Source organism: Chenopodium album, chromosome 23 (genome assembly GCF_948465745.1).
Source record: "Chenopodium album chromosome 23, dcCheAlbu1.1, whole genome shotgun sequence".
In the NCBI taxonomy this organism is placed as follows: domain Eukaryota; kingdom Viridiplantae; phylum Streptophyta; class Magnoliopsida; order Caryophyllales; family Amaranthaceae; genus Chenopodium; species Chenopodium album.
The window spans coordinates 21,751,891-21,776,098 of record NC_137856.1 but is presented as its reverse complement, the minus strand read 5'-3'; the positions used below and the strand labels follow the sequence as shown (position 1 = coordinate 21,776,098).

Genomic DNA, 24,208 nt, shown 5'->3' with positions numbered 1-24,208 from the left:
CCTGTCCCACTCTTGTAACCCCACAGTTTGAAATAACTCCACATGCCCTTCACTATGCTTAGACTCTAAAAAGGCCCTAACATCATCATCATTATCAATCCTCCTCTTCCCATTTACCCAAGTCTTTCCTGCCTCCTTATACCACAAACTGTATATGTGAGGAACCTCCCAACCTATGTCTCTAAACCCCTCACTACATAGGTACCTCAAGTAGCTAACACTCCTCACAAAACTCACTGGAACAATATTCTTCCAATAAACAAACCCACCTTCATACACCAAATATGGCGTCCCCCTTCTTTGCTTTTCAACAAACCCTCCAAATAACCTAAGCTTAATGTCAATTGTTTCCTCAACATCCATATTTATCTACAAATAAAGCAATTAAAAATTCAATTATAAAACCAACCATTACACAGCACAAACTGACAATTGTCAACAGTAACAGCATAAAACACACATGCACACCCAAATATGCTTATTTAATTGCACAATTAGGGAATTTTTAAAGTTAAGCGCAATAATCTAGGGTTTAGTAACAAATCAATTTTGTCTAAATTACCCACATTAACAGCACTAAATTCCAAATTCACCACCATTGCAGCTTTGTTGGACCACTAAAAGTACAAAAACGAGTTCTTACCTGTCAATTGCAGTCACAAGATTCTCCAAGCTTCCACTTCAGCAATGAAGATGACGAAGCTTCCAGTTGGACCTCCTCCTTCAATAAGCTGCTTCCACGCAATCTTACCCTAGATCTGAGGATAAGTTAGACAGAGAAAGAAATTGACCAAGTGAAAGAGAGAGAAAGAAGAATCGAAAAAAATAAGGGAAAAAATAATTTTCAAATATGGTCAATTATGGAGGTCTATCTGAAAATTAATGGGGGAAGAGAGAGAATGGGAGGAAGGAGTTACGGGGAGAGAGAGGGAGTTAGATAGAGTTAGTTAAGTCAGTGGGACCCACTTAACGATTCTTTGACAGAATCTGTTAAGTGGTAGTTATTATGAAAGTTTGTGTGTTTGAGTGGTAGTATAATAAAATAAAATTTTTGATGGGTAGCAAATGTGAAACATGCTGCTTTCAGTGGTAGTAAATGTGAAATTTTCCTATTTTTTTTATGCCTATATTCACTTTCTAAAAAGTTAATGTTCACATTTAAGGAAATATATGCATATGTTCATATTTTACATGATTATGTTCATTGATAAAAAAAATGCTAAAAATCAGATAAAATTCAATTCATTAGAATTAAGAAAATCATATACTACCTCCATAAACATTTAGTTGCAACTTTGAAATATTTTATGTCTCTCAAATAATACCCCAAAGTTGCAACTAAATGTTAACGAAGGTAGTATAACCTAATCAATTGAAGTTAATCATAAAGTCACCACATAAGAAATCGAAAATCACACATTTTTATGCCTATGTTCACTTTCGAAAAAGCTAATGTTCATATTTTTCATACCTATGTTCACTTTTGGAAAAACTAATGTTCATATTTTGCTGTTGTTACACCTATTTCTAGGTGCATGAGTGTGCACATAAGAATATGCATCAGTTTAATTCAATTCAGTTCAGTTCAGTTTAGTTCAATTCAATTCAGTTCAGTTTAGCTCTCATAAAAAATTCATTTCAGCTCTATTTAGTTAAGGTAAGTTCAATTCTATTCAGCTCCAATCAGTTCAGTTCAACTCTAATCAATAAAGGCTAGAGCTGCTAATATTTTCGGTTATTAGGGTCCTAAAGAACGCGCGTTATAGAAGGTTGAGAAATTCTCATTGGTGTGTTGGGCGTTATCACCACGCATAGTCTAGGATAGAAAGGGAATCAATCTATCAATTAATGAAATCAAATCAAAGAAACAAAAATGTCGTCATAATTTTAGTTGAATTGATTTACTTTTTACACCAAACAAACAGATAAAATTCAGAAATTCAAAAGCCAATCATATTTTTCAGACCAACAAAACCACCTAATCGCTGACTTCTCACCTACAACTTCACCTGCTGCTCATTCTTGCCTTCCACCCTTTCCAAATTTCTCCACCTAATTCCCTCATTTTCAAATTTCCCCCAAATCTACTATTATTCGATTAGGGTTAGGGTTAGGGTTTGTGTTATTCCGCCATGGATTTACCTCCGTTGACTGGCGGAGGTGAAGAATCGGGTGCGCCATTTGAGTGGAGTGATCTCTTTGACTTTACAATCGACGATCAATTACTGCTTAATCTGGATGTTTCCGATCACCCGAAGGAGCAGCCACCGGTGCTACTACCGCCGGTGACGAACGCGGAGGATAATGGAAAGACCGTTGCGGTAAATGGAGGTGAATCAGGGTCGTCTGATCGGGTGCGAAAGCGAGACCCAAGGATGATTTGTGAGAATTTTTTGGCGGGGCGGGTGCCGTGTGCTTGTCCAGAGTTGGATGCATTGATGGCGGAGGAGGAGGAAGAAGAGACCGGGCCTGGAAAGAAGCGGCCGAGGATGGGGCGGACACCGGGTGTTGCCAAGTGTCAGGTGCCCGGGTGTGAGGTCGATATTCGTGAGCTCAAAGGGTATCACCGGCGACATCGGGTTTGTTTGGTGTGTGCTAATGCTACCTCGGTTGTGATTGAGGGTGAGAGTAAAAGATATTGTCAGCAGTGTGGCAAGTAAGTTTATTTAAGCGTTGGGTTTCTTCGATTTGTTTATTTACTTTTGTTTTTGTGGTTTTAGTTTAAGTGCTCATTTGGTGTTTAAAACTTGTTTAGTTGTCAGGATTATAATTTTCGGAATTCATTAAGACAGGTGATGTGAATTTTCAGCCTATTGAATGGTGGGAATTCAAAATTTTCGCAATTGAAAACGAAAATGTAGAAATTTAGAATAATATTGCTAGTGGTTGGTGGATGTTGATATTAGTAGGTAATAAGTTTTGTTATTAGTTTAACCGTTTAAGAATTACGGTTGGTGAATTTATACTTTGTATTTTGTAGTCAAGCCAATGTATTTGGCAAGGCTAACTAAGCAGTCGATTCGTAGTGCTTTATGATTTATGTTTTTTTATTTTCTTAAAACAGAATTGAATCTTTTTCGGTGGCTCAGTTGCAAAAAACAACTGTTATGTAATTTTCCCCTCCTTTCTTCTCAGATTATTTGTTCTTTTAGTTGCAATAACCTTCTTCAATCTCCATATTGCGAAAAATTGCCAAAGCTCCTTAAAAGTTCTGCCTCCACTGTCATGGGATTGTGATTGATGACTTAACATTATAGTTGTGTTTCATGGATAATTCAATCAAACTTCTCTCTGTCCAAAATTGATTGTCATTGTTCACAGCTTGTGCTCAAAATGAACTCGCTGACAACTGTTGACAGCTATCCCTGACTCTTCTAATATGTGTAGCTTGTTTTTTTGAAAAAAAAAAATTTAGCTTTGTTTTGATGCCTACCAGAATTGTTGTGATATCATGTGATGTTGATATGAGAATAATGGATGTGGCTGTCGGAAAGGGAGAAAGGGTGGGGATGGTCTTGGTTGCGTAGTAAGGGGGGCGGGAAGGACTCAAGGAGTATAATACTGGTCTAAATTCTTCATTTTTTATAGAGTTAAAATCATAACCCATTGGTTCAAATCAGTTTTGTAATAGTTTTGAAAATTTTGAAATTATTAGCATTTGGCATTGCTTTGGGTTTTTTTTTTTTTTTTTTTTTTTTTTTTTTTTTTTTTTTTTTTTAACTTTTCAAAAGCATATGGTATATGTAATATAATGAATCAAAATTTAGTCAAACTTATTAAAAATCATAAGTGGAAACACATTTTTTTTAGAAAAATATAAAAAAAAAAAAAAAAAAAAAGATGCCAAACAAGAAACAAAAAAGCATAAAACAGGTTATTATACCGCAAGCCCAAAATCTAACCAAATACATTTTATATTGTAAGTACCTCGATTTCTACAAGTGTAAAAATTGTAAACTTGATATTAATAAAATATGCAATGAGCCCGCCTAACTATATTATCTCTTATAGATTAATAGATATCTATGGTCAAAGTTTTAAAAGTTTGACCCAATTAATTGCAATGGGGCAAAAAAAAAAAAAAAAAAAGAAAGAAAAAGAAAAAAGGGAGAGAGGTAGTATGCGAAACATACGTGAAAATTAATTCTACTCAATAACTAATATCTAAATTGGGTCACCTTAGTGATATGAAAATAATGTTACCGCTTACCACTTACCATTACAGCAACATCCCAACCAGCTATATCATTACTATCGTCTAACCACTAGTGCTGGCTTTTGCAAGTTTGACCTGCTTGATTATTTGAAATTTCTCTCTAATACCTGCTTTTGGAAGATCTGTATCTTGCATTTAATGGCTGCAATGCCTAAAGGGGGGAGTTTAAGAGAAGGATAAAAGTTTAGAGGGAGGAGTCTGCAAAGGAAAAAAGGTTAGGCTATAGGTGTAGCCGTGTGGGATTTTGGATACTCCATAGTAAAGAGGGCAAGGGTGAGGAGAAGAGAAGAAAAGCAGAAGGTAATTAGTTTGGGGAAGGAGGAGAGAGGGCTTTGCCTCACTAGAAAGCAAGGAAGACTACATGAAGTGAGGGAATGGGATGGGGATAAAAACCATACCCACCATGGGTGATGGGGCGGGGGTGAATTTTAAGTTGTACCTGCCCCATCCTACCCCGCCCCACTTCGTACCCGCCCCATCCCCACCTCATACCCACATCTATTTGTCTTCAATACAAATTATATATACTTTTTTACTTTTTTATAAAATAACTACGGGAAATAAAATATTAATTATAATACTTTGTCTTACACTACTATTATAAACAAAAACGTGTAATATTAAGAATGTTTATTATTATTATTATTATTATTATTATTGATTATATAGGATTGTGTATTTGAGAGGCGGAAATTAGGTGGCTGGGTCTTGGGTGGGGATTAGGTGGGGGTGGATATCCAAGTGGGGAGTGGGACGGGGATGATTTTGGAGTTGTACCCGCCGGGGCGGGGGTGTGGATGAATTTTGGACCCGCCGCGGGGATGGGGATTGGGATGAAAATGTTAGGTGGGGATGGGGATGGGGATGGGAAGACCAACATCCGCCCCGCCCCATTGACATCCCTAGATGTGATGTTTCAGTCATGTTTATAAATTTGTAGGATCCATTCAATTTTGTTTCTTCACGAGACGAAGTTATTGTTTGTCATCCCAAAAACTTTGTAACTTATATAACTATTGGGTTATGATGGTGATGGAGGTGGAGACTAAGTTGACTCAAGATGGAAATAGGGTAGTTAAGGTGATTAAATATTGTAAAAAATGATATTGAAGTTAATAATTTATTGAAGATTAAAGTATGTGAGAATAAAATAATAATAATAAAAATAGGTATGGATTGGTAGGAAAGGGGACCATTAGAAGAAAAAGATAAGATATATAAATGTACTCACTCCGTTCTTTGATGTTCTACTCGGTTACTATTGATATATGCAAATAAGAAAATATTGAAAAAGTTAAGTATATGTAAGATAAAGTAAGAGAGAGAAAGTAAAAAAGTTGATGAGTGAAACAAAAAGCTGAATAAAGTAAGAGAGATTGTGTGGAAAGGTATAATTGTTGTGGGGTAAAAGGGGTAATATGTTAAATGGAAGATTCCTATAATAGAATAAAACAAAGTAAGTAGAAAAAAAGAACAAACCAAAGTGTAGAGTATGTAAAACAAAAAAGAATGTACAGAGTGGTAGATTACCAAAAAAGGAATAGCAACACCTAAATTAAAGGCCGATTAAGGCAAATGTAACACTTGAAAAAACAAAACAAGGGTGTTGGCGACTTGCTTTGTAGGGAACTTTAATGAGGCTCACTTAATATTTATTGAAAAAAAGCTGGAGCAAAAGTAAAAGTTGTGCACCTCATGTGTGGCTCATGTTACTTAGGTGTGCCTCCTTGAATGTGCTTTGCCTAGCTTAATAGCTCATCAGCAACACAGAAGAAGTTAAGTTGAAGACGTAGACTGTAGACATAATAAGCTTGATAAGTAGAGTATTAAAGTAATGAGCAAAATTATTAATTTGTAATTTTAATTGATTTTGCAAAAATTCCTAAAGCACTATTCTCTACACCTATACCTGGTTGATACGTTCTACATTTATTATAACTGAATCTCTTAGGCTGACTAACCATGAAAGTGTTCTTACGCCAATTTATTACTATGTAGAAAAAAACTATATCATGGGGGATCTTGTTGTGTTTGTTTCCATGTGTGTTTTCCAAATTATCTAAGTTTCATAAAGTTTTCTTATTTGAATGAGATATTTGATCATAAGTAAACAAATGTTGATTTGGCCGCCGTTGAATCTTGAGAGTAATTATGAAAGAATATTCGATAATTACATGAGGTTAACCTAACTATCCTTTTTGAAATAGTGTTGCCCAATTAAGCAACTTACGTGGATGAGGAAGCATTTACAGATATGCAGTCATATGGGAAGAGATATGATCAAGATGTAGGTGATAAGTGATAATGAGGGAGTTACTTCACTTTAGTAAAAAAAAAAAAAAGTGCAATCAACAATACTAAAATATTTGGTTTTGAGCAACTAGGAGGTGCTAAGAGCCTAAGCTCCCATCAAGGGGTTGCAAGAGAAGAATTTACTCATTGAATCTACTATCTAATTACTACCTCCATTTCATATTATGTGCAACAAAGACATTAACACGGACTCTTAGGTAAATTTGCTTATGAGTGTTAAATGAAGAGAGAAATATAAACATGCATATGATAAGGAGAGAGATAGAGAGAAATCAACCAATCAATCAAAGCCTTAATCCCAAAAGTGGGGTCGGCTAACATAATTTGATTATTCCATGTAGTCATCGACATAAATCTTCCTTCTCCATCTCTTACGGTCCAATGCTTCATCCTCATGCAAATCCTTATACCTCATATCCTTCTCAACTCCTTCCAATCAAGTCAAAAAAGAAATGACAACTTAAAAAAGAAAAAAAACATTTGTTGCATTAATGTGACACAACCGTTTTTAATAAATGTTGCACATAATATGAGACAATGGTAGTAAGTGGAATCATGTTAAAATTCAGACAGTAACAGTTCACACTAGAGTTGCTTTTATAATAAATTATTAAGTTTTATGTACAAAGTTATTTTATGTACGAGTTTTATATATTTTGGCCTGAGCTAATACAAATGAGATAGCATACTTCCTCCTCTTTTTTTAAAAAAATTAAAATTTGCTACAATTACCTTTTAACGAACATCTCAAATATTGCATTGTTTCTCTTTTAAAAAAATCCAATATCTCATTTCACACAACAAATACTCAATGTAACCTTATTGTACATTTCTAAGCTATTTATTCACATTTTTGTGGGTATTTTACATTAGTTTTGTGGTACCTTATATCTTATACCCACTTTCTCTAATCCTGTACCTCTTTCCCATGTTGCAATATACTTCCTCCGTGTTTTTTTAATTGCATCATTTGTGTTGAAAACAAAGGTTAAGAAAAGATTAAAATAACAAAAATTCCAATGTTAACTACAAACAAAGGGGAGAGAATAAAAGTGAGGTAACAAGGGTAAACATCAAATGTGAGTAAGGGTAAGATAGATATTTGGTGTATCAAAAAGTGTATGAAAGTATACCCATTATAGATATGATGCAATTAATATGCAACTTCCTTAAAAGGAAAATGGTGTGAAAAAATAAAATGGACGAAGTATTAAATACATAGGAAGTACAATTTATTTTAGAAATATAATATTTAAGCGCCAAATAGGTAAATGGTGACAATGCCCTATAAGCAACTATCAATAGCTAATGAATATGGTCGCTGAATGAAAATTAATTAACTAATCAAAAAAATTTAAAGTTATATAAGTCAATAATATTTTTTTTTTTCTCTTTAGAGCAGATTTCCTCCATTTTTTTTAATATAATTGGAAAAAAAAATTCTCCTTTAAAAAACAAAAGGAATTAGAACCTAACTGAGGCCAAAAAAAAAAAGATTACGAGATCGGCACTCAAAGTGTTGTTTAAAAAAAAAATCTGATTGCATGGGCATAAGTCTACTTATATCAATTATATTTAATTAACGGTTCAATAATGACCCTTGAATGATGCTTCATTTTTGGTTGTACATATATCACTTAATTATAGAGTTCAATTTAAAGTTAATTTTGATGAATCTTGATTGACATGTTCATTGATGAACCTCAAATTGCTAGTTAAATTGGGGTCGTTTGCAGATTTTGTAATATAAAGGGTGTTCTCATTTGTAAACTTTTACTGATGTTTTGGAGTTAAACGTCAATAGACAAGTGAGATCGTAGAGTTGCGTTAGTTATGGTAAAGTTCTGAAGAATGTGAGGAAGTATATTGTTCTGATAGTATAGTGATTGCTTACATGCTAATTTATCTCCTCGGTGCTTTATGGCAGGTTTCACGTGCTGTCAGATTTTGATGAAGGAAAACGTAGTTGTAGACGTAAATTAGAGCGCCACAACAATAGGCGGCGAAGAAAGTCTGCTGATTACAGAGGAACTGTTGAAAAGGAACCTCAGGGTGATGTGCAGACAGAAGATGTCTTTTCTGATGGAGAGGCAGGGAAAGGTATCATCAAAATCTAATTTGTATTTGTAGTTAATTTTGTTTCCTAGAGTATTTTCTTCAAACAAAATAGAGCCCATATACAAGTTTAAGACTTCAGCAATCCACAGATCTAAGTATTCTGAATCAGAAATTTTGTGATATATATGCCTGCCAGCAAGTATAAAACATATAAGTCTGCCAGCATTGCTAAAAGTTCTAGAACTTAAATGCCTGATTTTCCCCTTTTTCTTTCGCACTTATATTGTGAAACTAACATTGCAAACGTGGTATCTTATACAGTCTGAGAGATAGGCCAACATATTAGAAAGTAGATTTTCGCTTCAATACCCATCAACATTTTTCTTTGGTTTTTCCTTCATGTCCTGAGATTCTAGAGAAGTGTATAAAGGCTCCATGAATAATCTTGATCAACATGTTATCATCCGTTCAAATAACCTGTCTTTTGCAAAACACTGATGTGATAATCCCAGGCTTCTAACACTTTGTTCAATATCAATATCTGGGTTCCTCTTTAAATCAGTTATGCTCCTACTCAGATACTCAGATACTTTACTGCTACACAAACAGACAAAGTTACAACAGTTCTCTCTATCTTAACCTTTCTTTGCACAAAAAGGCATAGAAGGAGGACCCATAAAAAACATTGTATTGTATACAATATTATGAAGATTATATCCTTATAGCTGTTGTCATATGTGAAGATAATCTGATATCTGGATTTAATCAATGATCTTCTGTGTGATGAATATGCTTCTCTAGCAACATAATGTAATGTCTTACAAATCACGTGTCTTTGATGACAGAGAATGCATGGTCAGGCGGCCAAATTGAGAAGGAAGATTCTAAAGATAAAACTTTGACAAACCTGTGCTCTGCTCTGGAATCTCAGAACATTGAGAGTGACAGCAATTTAACTTTTACTCCAGTGGATAAAGTTGTAGATAATTTGGAGCGAGAATATTCCCCACCTTCTGATACTAAGAGTGCTTACTCATCTGCGGTAGGTTCAGTTTAGCCTATTTCATTGTTGGCTTATTCAATTTCTCCCAACTTTTATAAACTTCATTAGTTAATAATATTTGATGTAGTGCCCTACAGGTCGTATCTCTTTTAAACTCTACGACTGGAACCCTGCAGAATTCCCTCGACGACTACGGCACCAAGTATTTATACTTTTCATTCTGCAGCTTAGCAGTGAAATTGTTGTTCCTTTCTGAATGATACATATCACATGTAGCTGACTTGGTAGCATATTTCTACAGATATTCCAATGGTTGGCCAGCATGCCTGTTGAGTTGGAGGGCTATATCCGTCCTGGTTGTACAATATTGACCGTATTTGTTTCAATGCCACAATATATGTGGGTAAAGGTAAGGTTTAAATGATATGATGTAATGCTTTGCATTGTACTTTGCATTGTTCATATAAGAGGTAAATTTTGATGAATATTTTCTTATGTAGCAGAATAGAAGAAAAAATTCAAAAAAAAACCTCGGTGTGTTTTTTTTTTTTTTGTTTGGGGGGGGGGGGGGGTGGGGGTGTTATACTCACTTTTACTTTATCTCAAAGGCAAACCCCTTTTCTTGCTTACCTCTCTTACCCCATATGGCCATATATTTATACGGTTATACCTTTCCATACACTCTTGTACTATGTCTGCCTTTTTCTTACACCCACCTAGCTTTTTACTCCATATCTCATTCTTTGTCTACGTTCTTCTTGTATTCAAATGTACTTTTTCGATTTTTATCTGCGACAACTAAGTCAAACCAAAGAAAACAAAATAACTTAATTAATTAATTAAAGGCAGTCTAAAAAGTTTTGTGGAATCAAGTCATTGGATCCTGTTTGATTTAAAATTGTTTGGTATGGTTCAGGGTGAGCTTTAGTATTAATGAAACTAATATAGGCATGAAGGTGAACAAAACATACCCACTGAGAGTAAAAGGTTTATTTGAGACCTCAGTACAATATTTAATTTATAATTCTTATTATCATTATAATCATTTTCATTATTATCTATTAAGGAAGGATTTAATATTACTCTCTCCGTCTTGAAAATTTTGAGTACTCTCTTTGTTTGTCTGGTTCAGATTAGTTTAAACACTTCCAATTTAGGAAAAAAACACACTATTGTTTTGATACGTCTCTCTTTCCACAACCAAAAAGTTATAGCCCAAACCTCTCTAACATTCAAATAAAAAATGCCATCTATCTTCTCTCACATCTAAATAATACCCCACTCTCTTTTATCACATCTACTTTCCTGTAAGTAATAATTAATAACGCCACAACTTTATACTTGAACTCTATGCCCTCAAAAGTTTTGGGATGGTGGGTGACTGCATGTGCTAGTAATTACCTAATTTCTGTGGAATGGTTCATTTGTAATATATTTGTTTGGTTTTTCTGGCTGAAATAGATTGTTTGCGCCTTATAACTGCTAAGGAGTATCCATTCATAAAATCCAACTCTACTGCCTTGTGAAGTAAATTATACTTCCTCCATTTTTATTTTTTTTGCAAATTACCACTTTGGCACGCACTATAAGATATTAGACTAGGCGTATACAGAGAAATTAACTGAAATAACTTTACCAGCGATAAGAAGAAAGTGGATCTTGCAGTTTATATTTTATAGTTTAATCCATCCGTTTACCTTTTCACATCACTGTCTCAAATAGTGTGCCAAGAAGGTGTGTTGCAAGTAAAAAAAGTATGACTCTTTGAAGACTTAGTTCAAATGTATATGAAATTAATTTTTATCTGACGTGCCTTGGTTGCTCAAAATCTTTCCTATAAAAAACTCTCTATTCTCTGATATTGGCAAATCTTTTTTACACTAGATTTACCTATTCATCTTGACTTGTTATTAATAAAAACATATATCCTTGTGCAGCTGTTTGAAGACCCTGTTTCTTATGTACAAAACTCTGTTGGACATGGAGGAATACTGTCTGGCAGAGGCGCTGCCTTGGTTTACTTGAACGATTTGAGTTTTCGTGTTATGAGAGGTTAGTTGATGCTTTGCTATTACAAGACCTATAATTGTTTCATCTAATAATATTGGTTTATGATCCTTGCACTTGGGATTTTGTCTAGGCTTCCTGCAAAATTTCAGAACATCATAGTCAAAATTATCTGCTGTTGAAGATTGAAAAAATTAATTTTCTAAGATGGTTTTGTAATTTTTTATGCATGTCTATGCTTTTGGGAATCCTCAGCTGAACCTGTTAATTGTTAGACTTGCTGAAGGGTAGTTTTTTTGTTGATATATAGATGTGGATAGAAACAAATATTTTTGTTACAGATTGTTGCTTATAATGTCTCTCAATGTTCTGTTAGGATTTTAGGAAAGTAAGTGTCTGATTTTAGAATTGTAATTTGTTTTTCCATCACCTCTTATTTTCCCAATAGAAACTGGTGGTATAGCCTATAAATTTTCAAGTATATGCATTTTCTCATGTACAGAAGGAGCTTCCGTGATGAAATTGAAGGTTGCTGTTCGGGCCCCAAAACTTCACTATGTCTATCCTCCTTGTTTTGAGGCTGGAAAACCAATGGATTTTGTTGCCTGTGGAAGCAATTTACTTCAGCCAAAATTTCGGTATGATGAATATTTTTAGAGCTTTTTTTTCTTTATTTAATTAGTTGTGTAATTCGTCATTCTAGATTTTCTATAGGTGCAATAAATTGATGGTTGTGCTTAATTTTTGTCCATTATTTGTGTCAATCTTTGTCTCTTTTCTTTTACACTTCATTCTCTTGCACATGACTTATCTGAATTGGTCCAGGGGTTGCTGTTGCATCACCTGGATCTATAAATACTACGTATGTTTTATTTATTTCTAAGCCTTTACTGGTATTAGAAATCTCAACCATTGCTTTGAATGTCTGTCTTTTGTTTCCAAATTTTCTCTTTTTCTCCTTCTCACTTGTCGTTTCAACTAATTTACAACAAAATGCAACTCTGCATATGAATATTATGTAATGTACAACTTTTGCATGGCGATTTGCAACACTTTTTATTAGTCCTCCAAAGGATGCTAATTTTGTTACTCATTGTTTAAAATTTGTTTTACTACTTGAACAAGCGAAGGGAAGGTAGTTTACTGCATAGCTGATTATGTAGGTGGTATTTGAGGGTGTATAATTTGATGTATATTTTGGTATGGGTTAAGAAAATAGCTGGATAATCATTGAATCCAAAAAGGCATTAGTTGTGTTTAGACTGTTTTATTCAGTATTATTAATTCAAAATTATGTGGACTTTATCTGAACTTGTCTTGTCATAAGAAGGTTATATCGTTTGAAATAAAACTTATTTGTTTATGAAGCTGGTAAAAACATATTATGTCTTAAGTTCTTAAAAATAAAGAAGAACAGTACATGGCCATAGAGTTATTAGTTTTTGTTTGTTGAAATAGTGTTCTGAACATTGGCTGGTGTTAAAATTAAAGGAAAGTAAGGCAAGCTTAGTCCTAAAGGCTATGCATTAAAAGCTAAAATTGCAGTAAACACACATCAAGCGTTGAATAATATTGAATGACTTGTATTTTTTCTTAGGTATGACATTAATACAATTTTTTTTTTTTTTTTTTTTTTGATATTTGATTAATGCTTATGCATAGTCCTTAGGGCTACAAACGGTATAGAAAATCCCTTCATTAAATTTTGTGAAAGACTGAAAGTTAATAAAGCCTATTTATGGTTTGAAAGAGATCACTATTTCCGATTGTTTATATATTATAAGTCCAACATTTATCGGACTTACTAGATTTCGATGCTTATATATGATCCATACATGTTATAAAAAGATTTTCGTGATGAGTGTCTTGGTAATGGCATGTACTCAGTCTGTTTTCTTTTGATGAATAGATACCTATATTTAGGATAGACTTTGATAATCTAGAGTAGTTTAGTTGGCCCTCTTCTTATCGTTTTTGTGGTCTGTTGTTGCATTCTACAGACTTTTTATCCTCTTTTGGCCTGATGCTTCGCATCAGAAACTATATTATGATATAATATAAGCTGCTTCCCTTTTGTGTTAAAAAAAAGAATATATAAATAAAAACAACACAAAACGGAATAATGGAATATGGGTACACCTTTCGAAATGGAGGAACAGCTCTAGAAATGTGAAATTTAATATTTGAGTCATTGAGCATCTTTATGAATGTACTTTAAAAAAAAATCATCTGGTACTCATAGTTTATTTGTTGAGGGATTACTGTTGACCAAAGTGGTTTTGCTAATAGGTCTCTCGTATCATTTGCGGGAAAGTATTTGGCTCATGATTATTATGTCGCTTTTCCACGTGGAAAAGAAGACAAGCCTGCCATTGATTATGATTATCAGTTCTGCAGAATATATGTGCCACACACTGAACCAAGCTACTTTGGTCCTGCGTTTGTTGAGGTTAGTAATGGATGAAGCTCATCTCTTCTTTGAAACTGTATGCACTGTTTATTTGGGAGGTGTCTATCACTTGGGTTTGTACTTTCTTATTTAGTTTTCAGTCCAAGTATTAATAGCTGTTTAGCATGAAGACGGATACAGATGCGTGGATGGGGACGAAAATGGCCAAATCAAAATTAATAACATGAGTTCAGTGTGTGCATATTGCCAGAGAAAAAAAATATTCAAGAATTTGTAAATTCAAAACATCATACAAAAGTCACTACAACAAATTACAAGTGAGTTGCATATTTAAGAGAGTAATTAGAAGATAGAATCTTGAAAACGTAAAGGGAGAAGACAAATGAGTTGAGTAACAAGAAAAGTGACGAAGTGAAACTACAACTTTCTAGTTTCTACTATTAGAGAGAAAGTAGGCGATGTGACTAGGTACCCTAGCTCAATTTGAATCCTTTTTTAATTTTTATTTTTACAAGCCAAGTAGAGAAACCCTAAGTGCAAGTTTGGTTCCACTCCTTATCTCCCTTTAAAGAAGTGAGGGCTAAGGATGAAGAAAAACAGACTGGGGGTTAGGGCAAGTAGGGGACATGACAAAAAAAAAAAAAACGAGGAAAAAAATCTCAGACAGTTTATCAAGTGTCAACCTATGTAGTGGTGTTCAGATCCAGGGTACCCGAAAAAGCGGGTACCCGGATCTTCGGCCCATGACCCGACCCGAGAAAGCTTGGTAACCTGATTTCGGGTACCTGATTTTCTTGAGTCGGGTCATAGGGTACCCAGAATTTCTCTAATTATTTCTACGAATCTCTGTAAATGTTAATTAAAATCAGTACTTTATTTTGTTACTTACTAAAAAAACTTCATATTTGATTGGAGCTCTTTAAATGCTAAATTGAATTGCAAATATATCATATTTTCAAATCTACCTACATACTTACAAAAATAAAGTATTCAACCCGAAACAACTAAATTTTATACAGTATTCTTCGAAAAACCACCTTATCTTAAAAATGATTTTACATAATATCAAAAGAGAACCAAAAACTCCACAAATGGAGAATCCAAATCGGTAGATCTCATACAATCAGAGATTTATACCCAGATATTGGGACAAAAACCACCATGATGCTGCCTACTGCCTCTCCTCCTTTGCCTCTGCTGGCTACTCACCGTGTGAATTGATGGAATAATTTGCAGTGAAAATTTTGAACTTGCATTGGTTGGGTTTGTAGAGAAGAAGAAAGAGAATTTGTAGAGAAGTAGAGAAGGAAAGAGAGTTTGTAGAGAGGAGAGAGGGAGGAGATAAAATGTAGAGTATGATGGCTACCTCAAGTATAGAGAGAGAAATGAGTAGTTGGAATTAAAACCCTAACCCTTTAACAAAATGACTTGGCCTTTAAAAAGAAAAAAAAACTCGGGTCAGTGGGTACCTGCCACTCTAACTGTTCGGTCCATGACCTGTCCTGAAACTTACCAACTTTCCCGCTAATTTCAAAAAATTAAAAAAATACCCGAAAAATTAAGTTGGGTCAGCAGGTCAGGTCAGTCGGGTATTTTTGAACACCCCTAAACCTATGAACCTATTTATATTTTATTTATCTTTTTATAATTTTAATTTAATTTATTTATTTATGATACCTCTATTGATGGAGAGGCATAGACAAATTATTAACGGAGTAAAAGCATAAAGTATTCTCATGTTAAAGGAGCCTAAATTTCCTAGTAATTCTTACAAATTAACAACAATAACAACATAAATTCCAATATGGTGAACCTGAAAATCTAGGCTCTAAACAAATTTTCCTGTTTTGGAGTTACAGAATTGGAGAATGCTCAATCGTCAAAGCTTTGTATAAAACATTTAATTCCAATATATTTTATAATAATAAGATTTACTGCCTCTGCTCTTTAATGTTGCCTATCTGACTTTTCACAGCTTTTATGCATATATATATTAATTATCGTGAAAAATTTATTTTTAACTACCCATGAGCTAAACTTATCAAGATTCAACATGAGTGTGGCTTAATTTATCCCATGATCAGCTCTTACCAGTGCCCGTGTGGCCGCACAAGGCCTGAATTAGGCCTTAAATCAATATATAAATACTCTATACAACAATAAATATGCATACAAAGGCTCAATTCTAATTGTGGCTTAGTGGTTTAGTGTTTATGGATACATAGCAGAGGTTTGGGCTTTTCCCTATCAATTGCCTTATTTTTTCCTTTTTTTTCCAAAAACAATTAATGCCTATTTAATTTGCTATTTATTATTTTTTTCTACTACCATTTATGCATTTTTCTGCCATAGGAAATAACTAATGCCTTCATGTATCACTTTTGCAATAATATATTTGTTCTTCTGGCGGGCGTAAAACAACGATTTTGTTTCTTTGTTATTAATATAGAAATAAGTCGGGAGTATAGGAAGCTCATTTGCTTTTATACATTTTATTTGCACAGGGCCTTTGAAAAGGCTGTGACAACCCTGAATATATCCTGAAACAATAGCCTTAAAAATGTACCATTTAACTTTGGGTCTTAATCCCATAGCTGTCGAGGAGTTACGTTTTATATGCTCTAAGCATTTTCATTTCAAAACTTCATGTATTAAGAGTAATTGTGTGATCTTACAGGGAGTTATTGTTTGTCTTGTTATAAGAGCACTTCTTGCTACTCTTTGGCTTTTGTTGTGTATGGGTTTATCTACTTCCGCTTTTTATTAAGTGTAACATTTCCCTTTTTCGGAAGTTGAATAATAAGTGCAACATCACTACTTATGGAAATGAGTTCTCTCTCTCCTCACCACTTGGGACCATTTTATCTCTATCTCTCTCCAAAAAGATTGTACTTCCCCTACATGTTTTGCACTTATAAAAAAACAGAGAAAGTATATTAAAATAACTTGTAATACTTTGGTCTTAATTTTAAAGTTCTTTTGAGTAACTATGATTCGCATGTTTATTGACTAGTCTTTTGTAAATAATCCATGCAGGTCGAGAATGAGTGTGGTCTATCCAATTTCATACCTATTCTCATTGGAGATGAGCATGTCTGTTCTGAAATAAAGATGATACATCAGAAGTATGATTGCTCGAATTGTAGAAAAGAGTCGCAATGTATACCAAGTGGTTCTTCGTATGGAACTTGTGAATTTTCATGTTCAAGACAAGCTGCACTGTCTGAATTTATGCTGGATGTTGCATGGTTGCTTAAGCAGCCTTGTTCTGAGAAGCTTCAGTGCATATTAACGTCTTCTCAGATTCAGAGATACAATTGCTTGTTAAAGTTCTTAATAAGCAACAAATCCACTTCTATCTTGGAAAAAATTCTACAATCTCTGCAGATTGTGTTTGATGGGATGAATTTCTGTGATGTGATTGATAATGATACTGATAAGGATAGAAGGTTGCTGAAGGAATATATTGCTCAGGCTAATGATTTTCTTCGCCAAAGCGCTCACAACAAAGAATTGATCTTGAAGCAGGGTGGGGAATGTGTCTCAAATGTTGACACATGTTTGGGAAATTTCCCTCATGACGACATGCTGTCTGTTGATCATACTGCTTGTCAGGTAATGTTTCACCACTTTATCAGATGATCCAATAAACTTCTTTATGAAGATTTTAAAACTACATCACTGTTGCAATGTTAACTTGTAGTTGTGGTACATTCTGAACTTGTTCAGATCTTATCTCATTGCATGTAGCCATCTGTCTCGACCTCCATCTCATCCTCCTCCCTGTCATTTTTCCAGCCACCACCTTAATATTACTAGTAATTGAAAACTAAAGCGGTGCATTCTGAACTTGATCAGATCTTATCTCGTTGCATGTAGCCATCTGTCTTGACTTCCATCTCATCCTCCTCATCATTTTTCCAGTCATCACCTTGTTATTACTAGTAATTGGAAAACTAAGGCTGGTTGCAGAGAATTCACTTTTTTGGTAGAATGATGAAAACGAGTGCATGAGGTGAATAATGGGTAAATATGTGATATTTGGGAAGTGAGGGTGAAATGAGAGAAAACTGAAAGGTAATTTATGTGTTAGGAGGATTGTTGATTCATGCACTGGCCAACTGTTTGATAGTCTTGTTTCTTCAATTTTTAATGGGCCGCATGAAACAGCACAATTTTATGTTTGGCTCGCATGATCCTTCTAACAGTATTAAATGGCCTGGCCTTGGCCTCCCATTAGGTGATGGTTTAGGTATTTGGTCTCAAATTGGTATGTCCCTTGTTTAACATGCCAAATTTAACAGATTGTCCCATCCTGTTGAGTGGCTTATTGCTTATGAATTTTTAGGGGATTTATAATTAAAATTAATATTGGCTGGTCTTGTTGCCATAGCTTAAGCTGAGTGCAGTGCCTTTAGTTTCTGAGCTTTGGGAGGTAAGCAGAGCAAACCGTGCTTGCCTCGGCTCATTATCTACCCTTAAAGTTGTCTTTGTACTAAAAAAAAACCTACAATTCTTGTTTTGAGTTTTTGACCATTGTGACCCTGCCTTATTTGCAGTTCTTGCCAAACCCCAATCTGAAAGAATATATCTTTGTTTATCAGAATTAGGGTAGTTTTTTAGGCCTGTATTTCTTATACTCAAAAGGAGGGTAGTGCTTTACTCAGCCCCGCTCACCCTCCACCCCCCCACCCCGCCCCCTCAGGAGTTAGTATTCATAGGTACAAGTATTCATTTTCCAACTCTCTCATGTACCGGCATTGACACGCCCTGTCTCTCTCTTTGAAATTTCTCCTTTAATAGTGGCTTTGATATGAAGTTTCCTCGTAATAATTGAAATTGAATATCTGGCTATATTCTACAATGTTTATCAGTTTTAGTTCTTGGATCTGCATTAGATTTGTTCTTTTGTTATTGAACTTTGTTTCATTTTTTTTTTATAAAGACTTTGCTTTTCTTAGTTTTGATAATCAAATTTGATGATTTAGCTTCATAATCTTTTTATACTCCCTCAGTCCACATTAGCTCGAACACATAGCACTCCACAAATTTTGAGATTAGTTATTGTAAAATTAGTAGAAAGATATGAAGGGGGAGTTAATGAGGGGGGTGTTTGTATTTTAATTTAAAATGGAAGAGTAAGTGTGAAAAAGAGATAGTAGGTCCAGAATAAAGGCAAAAATCAATACACAATTTGTGAGACCATATTAAATTAAAAAAAAAGGTATTTAAAGTATTGTTGGACAGATGAATAAACTGTTCTAACTACTCGGGGACAAATAAATTTTTAATCGTTTAAACTATTCTAGGATGGATGGATAACATTTGTTTTTGGTTATCAAAAGAACTTTTATCATATAATTTGTTTTGCTCTTGGCAAACCTTGTCTAAATTACTCTGAGACTCCCATGGAATCTCTCCCTCCCTCTAATTGGTCTCCTGGTATCAATTGCCCCTATACAATGTACCCTTGTAATGAATCTGCCCGTAAGCCGTCTCTTGTTCTTTGGACTAACCTATGACCAAAATGGATACTAGGCAAGGCTAAGTTTAACTGCTTGGTGGATTTTTTTTGACATCAAGATCTCTTATAATTTGGTGTATATAAGTTAAAGCTGCGATGCATTTTTATGAATTTGCTGACCTTAATTTTTTAATCATATCACAGGTTACAAAATTGATAACAGAGACGAACCGCACATTTTTGGAGCATTCAGAGTCTCAGGGTGAAGGGGAATCTGTTTCACTTATAAAAAGGGAAGTTGCAATGAATGTTAATGACAGCAGAGATTGGCCAAAGAAGTCATGTCACAGCATAATTTCAAAGAAATTCACCAGTAATCGGCCTTTCATTTATGCCATTGCTGTAGTTGCTGTTTGCTTTGGTGTATGTGCAGTTGTCTTGCACCCTTACAAAGTTACCAAATTTGCAGTAACTATCAGAAGGTGTGTATTTGACAATTCTTCATAGTTGTTTGGCTAAGATGGTTATCAACATGACCATCTCTGAAGCATTAGCCTGGATGAATATAGTCAACAGAGCCCTGATGCGATAATATCAATACCACAATTCCATTGTAGAAATGGATTAGTCGATTTCACATTGTTGTGGTTATAACTGCAAACGAGCTCCGAAATGTTGCATATCATGCAGAAGCTATTATTTTGTATGAAAGTCACTGGCCAGCCTGGTCTTGTACATATATATAACCCTATATATAAGCATGTCAAATGAAGTTAGTTAGGGAGTACTTGTCAAATGAAATGAGTAGCAAATCTTTTGCCCCAATACAGTTGAAGTTGTAACTCATAACAAAAATTCATTGGAACGATAAGATCAATTGCATTATGTTTTCCATTATGAATGTAAATAAAATTACTCTGGGAAATTCTATGTTGTGGCCCTTTATTGTTGGCATCTTCAAGTTGTGTCCTTTCTTTTTGAAAGATGCACATTGTAACCCTCAAGTGTGCCGGCGCAACATCACAAGTGAAGATATCTTTAAACTATCTTAGCAAGTCATTGCGGGGCAAACTGCTCAGATGTTGCCGCACGGACTTTGATTGTCCGCTCTAGCCAAGAGCATCTAATTCCAAATGTATGTGCTCTCAGGCGGCCTCAACTCATCAAACCATCATTTAGTTGCTATTGTGGATTTGTGGTTCTTGCTTGAATTTTCTCTTTTTCCAGACCGATTGTTGAGTGGATGGCTCATGTTTTTCTTCTTGCTTGACCTCTTTGTTGAGTGAGGTGGGCTTACCAGCCGTTAGCCAGTCACTTAACAGTCCCAAGCCATAAGTTGGTCGTCGCACATTGAGTTAATCTTGCCATCACTGCATTCGAACTTCATTAACACAAGGTAAGGGGCTATAAATGCTCTAGCCGTATTCAGTGTGGGTCGACCAAATGTGATGTTATAGGTAGTTAGGTCCTTCATTCACCACCAAAAATCGTATTACCATGTTCTACTCATGCTCTTGTCATCCAACCGGACGGGAAGATCTATCCGACCGATAAGGTGTATTGTCCCTCCCTTAAAACTTACTAGGGGTTGAACTTTCCTGCAACATGTTCTCATCAACATTCAAATTCTTCAAAACAAGATAAATTGACTATGTCAAATGAGCTAGTCGTATCAATGAGTATCGGCCTAACTATCATATTGGCCATCTTCAGCTTGACCAACATCACATTGTCATGAGGGGTTTGCACTCGGCCCTTGTTTGACTAGCATATTATGACTTTGGGGAATGACTCTTCCTTAATGCAACCTAACAAGATGACCTGCTCCAAATTCTGGGCATGATCTTTTGCACCATCAACGACCGCCTAAGGCGAAGCCACTCGAGATTACAACCACGTATCCTGAGCCAGTGTTGTACCCATCATCTGAGTTTTAATTTCCCTTCTCAGACTTATTGTCTGTCCGAGAGTATGTAAACTTGGATTTCAAGACATATGAATTGAGCAGGTGGCCCTTCTCCACAAGCTTGTCCAGCAACCGCTTCAAATTGTCATAGTCATTCATGTCATAGTGTTTTGACACCGGATCATGCGGCTCGTTCTTGTCTTTTGGCAACAAAGGCGCAAGCCTAGAGCAGAAAGGGTACGTGAGCACACAGCAACACGGACCAAGTGTATCTCAAGGAAGCACACGTCTAAAACAAGTGCATAGTAGGGGCTTGTGACGACCGATATTTCAAGCGGGCACAACCGGGACCAACGGCTACGAGGGTGTCTTTTGAGGTTATCTTGGTTTGGAGGGGATGCTTTATAAAAAGGCAAACACAATATCTATAAAGGCTTAAATCAACACACAAATCTTAAATCAATATGCAATCGGGTCCCACATTTTGACAATAATTGTTCTTGTTTTTGAATTGGGTCGGCCCCATCATAGGCTGTGGAGGCTCAAACTGGAACTTATCCTTAGTTTGCATGAGAATTACATCGTAATCCTTGTTGAAGTCGTATGCTAGCTCGTATTCTTTCCCTTTCTTGTATGTTCAACATCACCTCATGACCCAACCTGACCTCTTTCCTCTTCTGTCCTCCTTCTTAATTAGTCGATTGCTTTGGCTAACGATCTTGGTTTTTCTCAGTTTGTTTTCTTTTACCATCGGCTCTCTTGTGGCCGAATAGATCTCAGTAGCGTGTATTAACGTCGCACCTTTCTTCAATGTCTCATGCATGCATGTAGACATGTAGTGTCTGAATCCCTTTTGTTTACCGACTTGAACTTGAATCCACTTCTCCGCAAACCACGTACCAAGTACCTGTTGTAGGAATTATGACTAATAGCAATTAATAATAGAACAAACTTATCTGATTTAATGTCGTGGCGTGACATAGCATCACTGCCCTAAAGTCGAATTTGCCCCGTACTTGTACACACGGACTCATAGCAATCGACCTCCAGGGTTACACGACTCTAACTCTCCGGTGTACTACGAAAAGCTAGATTGAGAACACAATGATCAATGCCCAAAACTAGAAGTTATTTTGTGTAACATTTTGGAGTAAAGAAGAGAAGTATAGCTTTTAATTGTGTATCTCCCTTGTGAAGTGGAGGATGCTTCAATTTATATAGAAGTTTCACCAAGCTCAAGTCAAAAGAAGGGAATTAATATTTCACGAGAACCATGCATAAGAAATCAATCAAAAACCCTTTAATTATGCATGTTTACTAATTAGTTTTCCATTTATGTATTAAACGGCTAGAGAGGAGGAAATAAATGATGATCAAAGTCAACTAATTGCCATAATCATGGTATCAATCAAGCAAATTTAGATTTTTGATCTTTTGAAGCAAAATCAATGAACCAAGGCTTGGAGTTGTACTATGGGAACAAGTGAATAACTCCAACATTCCCCTACATGATTCAAAAGAGCAAGGTAAAAAGATATGAATTTGGGCAAAGGATACTCGGTTTTGCAAGTATCAATGTCTTGTGGACTTGAATTGATACCCAATACTTACAATTGTGTTATACAGCCATGTTGGGTGGACTTGGCCTTGAACCTTTCATGAGGTTAGTAGAAACACAGTTGCGTACTAAACCTTTCTCAAATCAAAGATGTTCTCGCGAAATCAAAAAAATGTCCCACATATGCCTGGATTTTTCATGAATGCTCTAGAGGTCCTAGCCTTTGGAACCTCATAGGGGATTGGGCGTAATCCCCCACATTCACATAGGTAAGTTCATCAAGTTTGTACTGCCACAAACCACCTTTATATATTAAGGCTATGAACTTATTAAGAGTTTCTTTAACTCAACCTCATACACATAGCAGTAAGAAGTACCACATCTCTTTATTAATATGGAATGGTCGAGGTACTATAATTGAGCTCTTTTGTGACTTCGTTTGACCCATTGAACTTAGAAATTTCTAAGATGGGTATCAATCACAATTCACTCCTCATAGGCTGAGACCTATTCCTTTGTGCTGACACCAGCACCAATTTTTCTACAAAGGCCTTTGTTGAGGAATCTCTAATATTCCTCTCACATCACGTGATCACAATTTTATAATTAGTATTCATGCCTCTAGCATGTATACATTTTTATTAATTCTTTCATGGTAAGTTACCTCAATTGTAACTTAAACTTCACAACACATGTATTTAATGGAGTTGGCTCCCCCCACAATTGATACCTACTAATAGTTTTTGCAATAAGATTGCATAACGTTTTGAGCCAAACCTTCATTGTTGATTACTTCGTAAGCATTTTCAACTTGCCAATTAAATTCTTATTTCACGATACCATACAATGATCATTAGAGAGCACTTTCAGATCATAGTCTCCACCTGCACTATGATTCATATCGTAATAATATTCTCGTTTGAACAAGTTAAAAGCAGGTATATATGATTCACAATCATGGTCAAATTGACAGATTACGAGAATAGTCATGTGATGACTTCTCACACCATAGCTTTGGTGTTCAAATAGATATATATAAACTTATTTACCTTGTATTATTTCTTACAAGGACACACACATAGAGACAGTTTCAACACTTTCACTTTTATAGCTAAGTTGTCATATTAGTTTGCAATTTAAGCCTTCATTTGAACCACTATCAAACCACTAAAGGATAATATCACAAACAAGGCAAAATACAAACTTAGTTATTGATGAGAAACAATATATAGATATACTCAATCACACATAACCTTCGATGAATCCACCATCG

General features: G+C 35.1%; 1 protein-coding gene across 1 annotated transcript; it reads left to right on the top strand.

Moving 5' to 3' along the window:
* Window positions 1-1,867: 1,867 nt before the first annotated feature.
* On the top strand, window positions 1,868-20,368 carry LOC145608179 (squamosa promoter-binding-like protein 7). The gene is made up of 10 exons (XM_081663788.1): window positions 1,868-2,656; window positions 8,457-8,629; window positions 9,433-9,629; window positions 9,718-9,792; window positions 9,892-9,999; window positions 11,528-11,642; window positions 12,100-12,235; window positions 13,887-14,046; window positions 17,044-17,622; window positions 19,676-20,368. The coding sequence occupies exons 1-10, from the start codon at window positions 2,133-2,135 to the stop codon at window positions 19,976-19,978; spliced, it is 2,370 nt and encodes a 789-aa protein (XP_081519914.1). The 5' UTR covers window positions 1,868-2,132; the 3' UTR covers window positions 19,979-20,368.
* Window positions 20,369-24,208: the final 3,840 nt, after the last annotated feature.